The sequence below is a fragment of the Piliocolobus tephrosceles genome, chromosome 12 (genome assembly GCF_002776525.5).
Source record: "Piliocolobus tephrosceles isolate RC106 chromosome 12, ASM277652v3, whole genome shotgun sequence".
Classification (NCBI taxonomy): domain Eukaryota; kingdom Metazoa; phylum Chordata; class Mammalia; order Primates; family Cercopithecidae; genus Piliocolobus; species Piliocolobus tephrosceles.
In genome coordinates, this window is record NC_045445.1 from 5,962,780 (window position 1) to 5,975,724 (window position 12,945).

General features: G+C 39.7%; 1 protein-coding gene across 5 annotated transcripts in view; it reads right to left on the reverse strand.

The window, feature by feature from the left end:
- The window catches only part of AFF2 (AF4/FMR2 family member 2), a 508,006-nt gene that overhangs the window by 340,361 nt on the left and 154,700 nt on the right, over nucleotides 1–12,945 (reverse strand). For all 5 annotated transcript variants that reach the window (XM_023202728.2, XM_023202727.2, XM_023202724.2 and 2 more), the window contains exon 3: nucleotides 7,160–8,020. In XM_023202728.2, coding sequence (XP_023058496.1) covers nucleotides 7,160–8,020 — 861 coding nt within the window. The remainder of the gene's footprint in view (nucleotides 1–7,159; nucleotides 8,021–12,945) is intronic.

The following is a 12,945-nucleotide window of genomic DNA, read 5'->3' on the forward strand; positions in this document are numbered from 1 at the left end:
AAGGTACAAAGCTTTCTAGATTCCACACAGCTATAAGACAAATACTAATTTCAAGAGTCTTTTCTGGCACCCTAAAAGTATAAAGTTATCCCTTCATTTTGATGGGTTTAGAAATAGCCCAGATATAGCCTTGGACTCAATACTATTTTATTTTCATAAGAATGCACAAAAACTAAACTGGTGATATACATCAAGTGACATGGATTGGCTGTGTCCCCACCCAAATCTCATCTTGAATTGTAACTCCCACAATTCCCACGCTTCATGAGAGGAACCTGGTGGGACGTAATTGAATCACAAGGGCAGGTCTTTCCTGTGCTGTTCTCATGATAGTCAGTAAGTCTCACCACATCTGATGGTTATTATAAGGGTGAGTTTCCCTGCACAAGCTCTCTTCTCTTGTCTGTCACCATGAGAGATGTGTCTTTAACTTACTGCTACAATTGTGAGGCCTCCCCAGCCACATGAAACTGTAAGTCCATTAAATCTTTCTTTTGTAAATTGCCCAGTCTCAGATATGTCTTCATCAGCAGCATGAAAATGGACTAATACAGGAAATTCATACCAGGAGTGGGGTGTTGCTGAAAAGATACATGAAAATGTGGAAGCAACTTTGGAACTGGGTAACAGGCAGAGATTGGAACAGTTGGGAGGGCTCAGAATAAGATAGGAAAATGTGGGAAAGTTTGGAACTTCCTAGAGACTTGTTGACTGTCTTTGACCAAAATGCTGATAATGATATGGACAATGAAATCCAGGGTGAGGTGGGCTCAGAGGGAGATGAGTTACTTGTTGGGAACTGGAGCAAAGGTGACTCTTGTTATGTTTTAGCAAAGAGACTGGTGGCATTTTGCCCCAGCCCTAGATATTTGTGGAACTTTGAACTTAAGAGAGATGATTTAGGATATCTGGCAGAAGAAATTTCTATGCAGCAAAGCATTCAAGAGGGGACTTGGGTGTTGTTAAAGGCATTCCACTTCAAAAGGGAAACACAGCATAAAAGTTTGGAAAATTTGCAGCTTGACAATGCAATAGGAAAGAAAATCCTATTTTCTGAGGTGAAATTCAAGCCAGCTGTAGAATTTTGCATAAGTAACAGGGAGCCGAATGTTAATAGGGAAAATGTCTCCAGGGCATGTCAGAGTTCTTCACAGCAGCACCTCCCATCACAAGCCAGGGGGCCTAGGAGGAAATGATGGTTTCATAGGCCAGGTCCAGGGCCCTCTGCTCTGTGCAGCCTAGGGACTTGGTACCCTGCATTCTAGTTGCTCCAGCCATGGCTAAAAGGGGCCAAGGTAAAACTTGGGCTGTTGTTTCAGAGAATAGAAGGCCCACACCTTGGCAGCTTCCACATGGTGTTGAGCCTGCAGGTGCAGAGAAGTCAAGAACTGAGGTTTGGGAACCTCCATCTAGATTTCAGAGGATGTATGGAAATGCCAGGATATCCAGGCAGAAGTCTGTGGCAGAAGCAGGGCCCTCATGGAGAACCTCTGCTAGGACAATGTGAAAGGGAAATGTGGGGTTGGAGCCCCCACAGGATCCCTACTGGGGCACCACCTAGCGGAGCTGTGAGAAGAAGGCCACCAACCTCCAGACCCCAGAATGGTAGATCCATCAACAGCTTGCACCATGCACCTGGAAAAGCCACAGATACTCAATGCCAGCCCATGAAAGTAGCCAGGAAGGGGGCTATGCCCTGCAAAGCCATAGAGGCAGAGCTGCCCAAGACCATGGGAACCCACCTCTTGCATCACCATGATCTGAATATGAGTCATGGAGTCAAAGGAGATCATTTTGGAGCTTTAAGGTTTGACGGCCCTGCTGGATTCGGACTTGTATGGGGCCTGTAGCCCCTTTGTTTTGACCAATTTCTCCCATTTGGAATGGCTGTATTTACCCAATGCCTGTACCTCCATTGTATCCAGAAAGTAACTAACTTGCTTTTGAATTTATGGACTCATAAGCGGAAGGGACTTGCATTGACTCAGATTAGACTTTAGACTGTGGACTTTTGAGTTAATGCTGAAATGAGTTAAGACTTTGGGGTACTGTTGGGAAGGCATGATTGGATTCGAAATGTGAGGACATGAGATTTGGGAGGGGCTGGGGGCGGATTAATATGGTTTGGCTCTGTCCCCACCCAAATCTTATCTTGAATTGTAACTCCCACAATTCCCATGCTTTGTGGGAGGAGCCCAATGGGAGGTAATTGAATCATGGGAGCAGGTCTTTGCTGTGATGTTCTCATGATAGTAAGTATCACAAGGTCTGATGTTTATTACAAGGGGGAGTTTCCCTGCACAAACTCTCCTCTCTTGTCTGCCACAATGGGAGATATGCCTCTCACCTTCCGCCACGATTGTGAGGCCTCCCCAGCCACGTGGAAGTGTAAGTCCATTAAATATCTTTCTTTTGTAAATGCCCAGTCTCAGGTATGTCTTTATCAGCAGCATGAAAACAGATTAATACGTCAAGTGAAAAATTCTTAGCCTGAGTTGCAAACAGCAACTGGATGGCCTTCCATTCAGTGAAGCAGCTGTCTCATTTCTGTGTAGCTGCATAAACATATCTAGAACACCAATGGTAATATCCTAGCATTCTGTGCAGTTCTCACACAAGGGATCTGAGTTTACTATCTACCTCACAATAAATAAAGGTAATTATACTCACAGTGATCACTACATAGGGTGTGAAACAAAACAGTCACAGTCACAAATGTTAGCAATAATTTCTCAGCTAGTTGACAAAGTTACCCACTAAACTAAGCTACAGAGAAATCCCACATCATTTCTATCAAACTTTTCTAAGGCCACTAGTTTTGCGGCAATTGGAGCCTCAGATAGCCTTAGATCACAGCCAAGAGCAGCATGTAAAGCAAATAACCCTTTAGGGATACGACACTCTACACATTAGTTTTGTACTTTCAAAAGCTTATTGACTTAGGATGGAGACACTTAATATGTGGTATCAATCCTTTCATGTGCATGTGATTATTTACTTGGCAATCTATACTAATAACAAATTGCACCAAAATGCAAAGCTGTCTACACCAGCAGATTTTTATCCTAAGGTAAAAATAAACAAAAACATATGTAAAGAAATCATGTATAAAGCTACATTTATTAACAAATTCATTTCCTAATAAAACACCATCTGCAAGCAACCCTCAGTTTCCACTTGATATAAATAGGCCTTTTACTGTTTTCAGATGCAGTTCCCAGAAAATTCTTCTAAACCCAACTGCAGAACACATCAGCAATTTGTTGTTGTTATTGCCAGGAATGTTAATAAACTCTGTGACATGAAGTTTTGTTTGTTTATTTATTTATTTATTTATTTATTTTTGAGACAGAGTCTAGCTTTGTCACCAGGCTGGAGTGCAGTGGCACAACCTTGGCTCACTGCAACCTCTGCCTCCCGGGTTCAAGCTATTCTCCTGCTTCAGTCTCCTGAGTAGCTGGGACTACAGGTGTGTGCCACCGTGGCCAGCTAATTTTTGTATTTTTAGTAGAGACGGGGTTTCACCAAGTTGGCCAGGATGGTCTAGATCTCTTGATCTCATGATCCACCCATCTCAACCTCCCAAAGTGCTGGGATTACAGGTGTGAGCCACTGCACCCAACCAACATAAAGTTTTTAAACAAATTATTTGTTAAAATGACATGCCTCAATTGAAAAGTTGACTTCTGCAATGAAGTTGGCTATACTTCTAATATCCTTATTGTTGATACAGAAATTCTAAGATGCATTGAAATGTTTCAAGGATAAAAAATAAAAATCTCCCCACTATATACTCAATATGTGGACACAAACAAATATGGGCACACACACTTGCACATCACATTTCAGTAATAGTTTGTGATCTCTCAATTCATAAATATAATGTTATCTGCTTATTTGTATATCTTAGAATGCTGTCTGTTTTCTGGCCATTCAACCCATCCCGCTTCACCCTCTCCACAAATGCACTTCACTAACACTCATGAACCTCCTGTCACTAGAGCCAGGGAAAAAGTTGAGAATGCTCAAAGAAATACTGTGATTGCTCCACGGATAAGTCTTTTTGGTAATAACTCAGAGTAATGTTACCACTCATCAAAGACAGCTACACTGACTAGGGACCCAGAATCCAGTGCCTGAAACTTCTTGGCGCCAGGAACTGGGGCTGAATTCTAACACTAAGTGTTTTTGAAAAGTGCATCAAGATTTAATACAGTGAATTTTCAGACTTGGTCAGAGTTTTAGCCACGTAAATTCCATTAGGTTCAAAGCTCCGTAATGCTTCACCCTGTCTATATTTATGCCCGCATTTTAATCTGCACCCTTCTAAGCTCTCTTGGTGGGCTGTGTAACCTCTCTTTTCTTTTCCTCCTATTTTTGGTTTTCACATTACCCTTGGGTTCTGTATATGCCTCTGAGTTTAGGGCTTTAAGCTTCTCCCTACTCTTCTGTCAAATCGTTCGTTGAAACCCATATTTTAAAATAAGTACTTTCTTCATTGATTTCCTATCATGACTTTATTGCACCTGGCCCGTTTTTCATACAGAGCTCGACCAAGGTCTGTTTGTACCATCACCAAAGGCTGCAGGCACATAGGCTGCTCCCGGGATAATTGTCTCCAGAGCTGATGACAGCTCAGATTGTCTTTGAAAATGTACCTCTCATTGGTGTGCCAGAGCACTGAGTGAAAGCATGAAGTCATTTCTGAATCTGGGTCAGCCATTTTGTGAATGTATAAGAGAGAGAATTACAACAGAGTGGATTTCACTGGGTCTGTGATTTGTCACTCTACTAATGAGGTATGGAAACAGGCTGACAGACTGCTTTATGGGGCAGTGCTATTTCCAGATCAGTTCTGGCTGTGTAAGGAGGGAACAGCAGCAGATACCAGGGCAAAAGAAGAAACAAGAATGATATCCCCATCTCCCATTATACTTCTACTTTTTCAAAGCAGATCTCTTTTTTGGTTTTTAAGTATTAAAGCCTGTATTAAGTCATTCCGTAGAAATTATGGCTAGGATTTCTCAATGACAGAACAGGAGCAGAGCAGAGTGAGAAACACGCAGACAGAATACAACTGAAAAAGATGTAACTCATGATGGATTTCCTAGCAATTGTTTACATTTGTGCATGTTATTTGATTAACATTGTGGCTTAGAGAATGTAATCAAGTCACCATTTTTGAAAGTCATTCATTCAACAAACATTTATTGAATATCTACTATGTGCTAAGTATTTGCTAGGCACTTGGGATACAGAAAGAATGAGGTATTCCTTGCTCTTAGTGAGCTCACAGTCTAGTAGAGGAGATAGAAACATAACCGAATCACTACAATACAATGGAGTCGGTGCCAATCAGGGCATATAGAAGGTGCTAGAGGAGCCGAGACAAAGGGGTTTTTAATTAAGCTGAGGGGATCAGGGAAGCTTTCACAGAGAAGGTGACAACTGACCAGACCTGAAGAAGAAACAGGACTTCACCAGGAAGACAAGGGAGGGTGGGGAAAGACATTCTAGGCTGAGGGGACAGCAGGCCAAAAAGCAAGGAAGCGTGATAAAGCATGACATGACAGGGAACCACAGGTAGTCCCATATGGCTGGGATTTCAACGGCACACGAAGAAGTAGTGAAATATGTAGCCAAAAAAGGAGTATGAAACTAAAGGGTGAAGAGCCTTGTATGTGTGACTAAGAAATTTGGACTTTTCCCTGGAAGTGATGAGAAGGCACTGAAGAATCAAAAGCAGGGAGTGACATGGTCAGATCTGCCTGTTAGATGAGCCTGCATGGATGGTATGGAAGAGAGGTGAGACTAGAGGGAAGGAGACCAGTCAAGAGGGGCTCTCACAGCAGTCCACTGAGGGCTCACAGGTGGTTCAAAGGCAGTGGGGGTAGAGGTGACAGACTAGAGAGATACTTAAGAGGAAGCTTGACAAGACTTGATGAATGATGCTACAAAAAGCAAAACTGCCTCAGAAATGAAACAATATTAAAAACATACATTCAGAAAATATAGTCAACAGCCCCAGGCCTCCCTCCCTTTATGTTCCCATTGTCCTCTGAAATCACCGCATCTGCTGAGGATAAATAAAGGAAGGAGAGCCAGGGGGCTTATAGGGTCACACTTCTTGAACTCAGATACCACTGACTTGGAATCTGTCACCATTCAGACAGACTGCCTGTCACTCCTATTGAGTAAGAATTTAACCCTACTTCTTCCTCTGTATTATTTCAAGCCTTTAGTCACCAGTGACAGGAATCCAATCTAAAGGCAGTGGCTTCTTCCAATCAAGACCTTGAGGTGCAGTAGACAGCTGCTTACATGGTGGTGTCTGAGAGGCAGCACCATATATGCTCCCCACCCAGGGACCACAAGGCCTGGAATCCAATCATTAGCGATTCATTCCTCAGAAGAGGCTTTGGTGCCTCTGGACTTCTCTTTTACAAGGCAATGATTCCTGAGATGGGTAGGATATTTAGTCGTTCTAAACCAGTGGGCTTTAGTTACTCGCAATGCCTTTTGCTTTGACAGAAAGGATGAAGGTAGAATAAAAGGGCTATGTAGATACCTGTGGAGGAAAGAGATGCAGAAGGGAAGAGAAGATTGATGGATATGGAAGATAACATTAAGATCTTGCCAAGGAATAGCTCTGTAATCACTCAAGAAACTAAAATTCTTAAAGAATTCCTTCTATTTCAGGTTCCAGCAAACCACACTTCTACATTCTTCTACTTTAAGGAACTTCTGTATTTTAGGTTTAGAATATGCTACTGAGTAGTGAAGGCCTATAGTGACTCGCAATCTTCTCATGAACCTCATACTACTTATGACCAATTATAATCTCAAATGTTATTAATTTGTACATAAATTACTACAACTGTATTTTATGAAACTCTTTTATAACTCCAACTTGTCAATCATTCAGTCAGACCAACCTTGTCTTTTGTCATTCCAAATTATGGAGATTTAACTTTGTTTGCAGCGTGTTAATCAGTTATGTCACAAGTGACAGAAGATCAAAATTCAGACTCTGAACTTGAAGAGTATCCTATACAGCTCAATAAGGTAAATGAGAGCTGCTTGTGAATACTGTATTACAGAGGTTAGAGCAGAGAAATTTTAAAAAGTGAAACCAAACAAAACTTTAAAAATTACTTACTTCACTTGTTTGGAGGATGGTGAACTTTGGCAGTTTAGTCTTTGAACTGGCTGCACTGGGTTTTCCATCCAGGAGTGTTCCAAATGACAGATTCCCAAAGCTGTTCTCAAATTCAATTGAAGGTTTCAGTGTTGGCGAGATGTCCGGTGCTTGGTCCTGGCCATCCATGGGTCTGACGTATGCAGTTGGCTTTTGCTGCCCCATGCTTGTTTTGCAGTAAAGCCCTGGTGGGAAGTTTTGAACTGAAAGGCCACTGCTAGGAGCTAATAAAGAGGAAGCCACTAGGGGAGACCCAGGTGCTTGCACGGCGAATTCAGATTTTTCTGGTGAATTGGATTGAAAGATTTCTTTGAAAGCATCTTCTCCACCAGACTTAGGGTTACTGTCTTCCTTTGCAGATGGGTTTGACTCTTCAACTTCTCCAATCTGGGGCTGTTCAGCTGGGTAGACAAAGAAGTCTTCCAGTTTGGCTTGAGACTGGTCCTGTGTCAAAGTCTGCATCTTGTTTGGCTGACCACTGGCCTGGCTTGCCAGTACAGTGCTAGGGTTATGACTATCACGTGACCACTCAGGTTTTGATTTTCTGTTGCTGTGTATTAGAGTTGAATTCAGTATCACAACAGAAGGTGGAGGCATTGGTGCTGAAGGATGGGTATTATCCTGGTGAGGTGGAATTATTCTGTTCTTTTGTTCTGGAAAAAAGCTTGGTTCATTTTTGTTGATGGGATTCTGGGGCACAGAATTCTTTGGAATTCCCACTAGATGATTCTGATTAGAATGATTAGTTAGCAAATCCTTCATTTCATCATAGTTTCCAAGCGTGTTCTGGACTCGGTTGGCAAGTGCATCACCTTTGTTTGTCTAAAATAACAAAAAGATGGGGGTGGGAGGAGAGAGAATGAATAGGTTTGTGTTTCCTAATGTTAATGTTTCAAACAGATGCCCTAAGTAGACTACCATACGGGGTTCTTTAAAATTGTCCTGCTGCCATATAATTTCATGCTTTTCATGTGCTATGTAAGAAAAAAAATCAATAACACTATTCAAAAAGCCTCTTGGAATGAGCGGGTATGACTAACATTTGTATACTCCCTAGCCAGTTCTTAAACATGCTCATTGAGAAAAAGTTTTAAATTATATCATTTACTAATTTTATTAGAAAAAATAATTTATTCTGTGACAGAGGAGCTGAATTGCTACATTCTACATTGTGATTAACAACTTTTGCTTACCAATCATTGGAGTTATAATGGAATGTTCTACCTATATAAATGTTTGACATATCAGCCTTTGTACCACATTATACCATGAAAAAGGCTTAGGCTATTGGATAAGAAAATCAGTTAAATTGTACTACCATGACTATGATAAGTTTAGAAAAGGAATGGAATTAAACAGCATCTAATTGAGCTAACTTATGACTAAAGTGAATCTGATTCCTTCTAATCAAAGAACTGTATGAATTGCTAGTGTTTGCCTGTATATTCTGGAAAGACTGTGTTTACATATTGATGATTCACACTCATTTACTTTGAAATGGTGCAATTGTTCATCAACAGTGACTCAAGCCCTTCTGTGTCTTTTCAATTATTAAGGAAAATTTATTCAAGTATTTAAACTGCTGTTTAAGTAAACCAAAACAAAGTTATCTTTTCAAAGTGATGTTAGCCTAATGTATAGCAGTTAGAGAGGCAACCAAATCATTTTATGGACAATCAGTATACCAGCTACACCACCCCCTGTGGGATGTATTTGTTCTATTAAAATGGTTATGATTGTTTTTAAAATAATTATGCTCCTGCATGGGTTTTTGTAATACAGAAAGTAAAGTTATCATACTAAAAATGATGGGTAGCTGTATACTTGGAAATGACTTTGATGAAAGCTCAGTTGTTCACCCCTAAAAGTGGCTTTCTTTATTCTCTTTATATGCCAAAGAGGTTATCAAAACAAGCTGCTGAATTCAGAAAGCCAAAGGACTTTTTTGTACCTAGGCTGCACTATCCTGGCCCAAGATGTTGCAATGATAGAAGGCTACCAGTATTCAAGGAGCCATCTGGCAAGTGGGCCACAATAGATATCACCCTATGTGGCCTTCAAGTCCCAGAAGCCATGGGTACATTTTCAACGCACAGGAGGGAGTGACCATCTAACCATTGGTACTCTCTCTGCTGAAGATAGTTGTTTAACATCTAAAATGTTTCACATGCCGTTAACACAGCCCAGTCTCCTGGTGTACACAGGGAGTATACCTATCCAGGGCTAGCATCTCAGTCTAAACTTAGGTTGTATGGCTGTGTGTTTTCCTCTTTATGTGAAGACGGGAGGATATGCGGATGGATAGAGGGCGAAGTGCCAGAAATGGGTGAAATCGTCTGGGGAAAGAAAATGTAGAAAGAGAAGACAGGGATTCGCAGAGAACCCTGGGAAGCATCAACCCTTAAGAGACTGAGATAAGATGAGGAGCCAGCAAATGATACCAAGAAGGAACAATCAGAGAGAGAATCAAACCAGTAATCTTGGCCTCATTATCAGCACCATCTCCATATACCATATAAAGTATTTTACTCATACCGTGTGTGTGAACCCATATGATACACTTCCAAAGAAATGAGGGCAATAGGAGAAATATAAATTTCAAAGATTAAGGAAAAGTATGCTAAACATATGCTAAGGGAGCTCTGTCAGGGACAGATATTTTTAGAAATCAAGTAACTACATGTCAGTTTTAGTTTGCTTATCCTCCAATCATATATTGCATCATATGCAACCTTAGTATTGAAGTAGTGATTAAACAATTAACATTCTCTATAATCCTCAGCTGAATAATCACTCTGTTTTCAAAAGTACATCTGAAAGATGTATTTAAAAGTTATAGATGGATAGAAGTCACTTTTACTTCCTAAAAGTCTCTAGGTTTGTCATTTTTAAAGGCAGGAATTACTTTTCAGCCCAGACAAGAATAAACCCTTTGTATATAGTGGTCTCCTTCAACTGAGTTGCACAATGAACCACATGGACAGCAGCCAAAACCAGGCTCCCTGTTCAATCGCTAAATTTAAAACAAAAAAAATTCATTGTGCTGAGGGTCCAACAAGAATCTCATGCAAGCTTTAAACATTTGTAGGTTATTTTGGCCTATCAAACAGATTACCTCTTGGGTCAGATGTCTGCCTCATAAACAGTGATACCCGGCCATATTCAATGATCTGACCCAACAAGGGAAAACAATATCATTTCACTTCCCATTAGAATGCCTTCATTTTATTATCTGGCTTTCACAGAAACAGAGCTCTGCAAAATCAGAACCTTGTCCCTAGGTGTCATAGAGACCATTGTAACACCTCCATGCCCTGAGAAGTCATTGTAGTCTCCTTAGGGAAACATAATCAGGATTCAAGAATGTGAAAGCTCATTTGCTTTAAAGCTCACTTGCTTATAAGCAAGCTAGTCAAATTCCTGTTCTTGTTTCAGGAGTAAATACAAGAGGTTCATAGTTTCCTCAGTAGGGAGAACCTTGCCTACCTTTGTAATATCTCTTCATTGACATTTACTTATAATGATCTGGGTTTCTGAAGCAAGCTTAGTATACTTTTCCATATCTAGGTTATAAAAATATACTTGAAATTAAGAGAATTTCTAAACTGGCCAATGTCTAAAACTGTCTATGTGAACAAAATTAGAGGAAAATTGAAATTTCTCTCAATAAGTCTAGAAAATCAACCTTCTACTACATAGTGTATACTACACTTATGATAACTTTTCTTGAATAAAACTATGAGTTCTTAAAGGTCAGAGACTACATTTCACTTATTTTTATATACCCAAGATGTAGCACCATTTCTTGTGCTTATCAAATACTCAATAAATTTTTATAGAATTGAATAGGATAAATTAAAATTCATATCCTGTCTATATCAAAATAAAGAATTTGCAATGGCTGGAGTCAAAGGTACATAATAGAAAGCAAAAATCAGGCTAACTTGGTTACTACAATTGAACATTAAATTGAACTTTGAGTTTCCTGGTAGCTAAGGCAAAAAGGAAAAGCTCATAGGTTACAGAATTATCTTTGATCGAAAGAAGCATATCCTAATTCATTAAACGAGACAAATGGTTGTCTGATAATAAAATGTGAAAAGGAATTCCTCTCATTGATATGTTTAGAAGAACAGTTGAGCAATGAAACAATTTTTGGGGCCTCATTTTCCAAGATGATGCAAATATATCTTCATGTGGCTTTTTCTTATGATGACTAACTCAGTGAAAGCATGTCTGTATGTGGACTTAGAGGTCTAGGCTAATACAATCCAGGCATGCAGCTTTTTTGCACACTAATGACACAGGAGTGAAGCTGTGATAACCTGGAGAAATGAGGGATGTCATCTCCCTTAGACTAGTTTCCTCATAGAGCAATTGTCTCAGAAGGACATGTGCCAGGAAATGTAGAGCACACAGTTCAAGGTTGAGTTCACTGGTGATGCTTTCTGAGTTGCTGATTGAAGGAAGATCCATATGGTTTGTATAACAGATGTTCTGTGGCTACACGTAGGAATTATTGTAGTAGTTCTTAAGACAGACACTGGTAAATTTGGGACCCTCCTGAGGCAGGGTTATGCATAGAGGACACATGGACACAGAGCCTCAAGAAGTTCACCATTCAACAATTGGCACATAATTAGCAGTCCAGTCCAGGTCGTCAGAGTAAGCACTCCACCTTCCCACCACTGGTGGTGGGTAACTGTCAATCAGTTTTTAAATTTCTCAAGATGGAGATATGAGAACCACTGGATAGAAAACCCAATGAGACCCGAAAAACATTTATACACACCTACACAATGTACTCTCATTATACACCATAGCAACTTCTGATTCATATTAAATGTTATTTTTCACCCTCCTGAGTCTTAGTAATCCTATTAAGGAGCAAAATATTCTTGATAATCTTGATTGAACATTATAAACGTGACAAAAATGAAATTCAGCCATTTTAATCAATTATATGCTTCTTTCAATTATCCAATTCTTTACTTACCGGTCTAGATAATTGGTTGATTCTTTAAAGGTAACCTGTGCAGCCTTTATTTTCTAAGTAATCACAATTTCTCTATCATCAGGAAATGCATTTTCCAAGTATTTTCAGGCATAAATTACATGTCTGGTTTGTGGCTCATGACTAACAGCATTCCTTCATTTAAGCTTTTTTGCCTCTCATTACTTCAGGAAATGCAAACTTCCCTCAGTTTGTTTCTAATGCTATCTACAAATCAGTAGTATAATTTCATTGCATGCAAGACTAATGTGCTAGGAGGCTATTGTACCATAGTATTTCTTTTTAATACAAGTAGCAAAATAATTTAAGTTTTGAAGCTCATTGTTTTCTTTTATTTTATTGTGGCCAACATGTGATTTAGTAATTCATTTTTTTCTAATTCTAGTATTTTTGCAGTTAATCTCTCTAAGCTCTAAGTTTCTATTTCCTTCTTTACTCTAATTATAATAACGATAATACCTGAATTTGTATAGCACCTTACAGATTTCAAAGCAAGTTTTCCCACACTATTTCATTTGATCCTTAAAACAACCATGTGAGTCAGCAGAGTAGGTCTGGCCTCCATCTGGCCTCTACCTCTATGTGCCCCAATACAAATGACCTTGGGTAAGCCACTTAATAATCCTCTCTGCACCTCAGTTTCCTCATTCCTATTGGGCTATGAAGAGTCATAGAATGTTACTATTATTATTAATTACTATGATTCAATCCAGAAAGGAAAAAGAAAACCTAT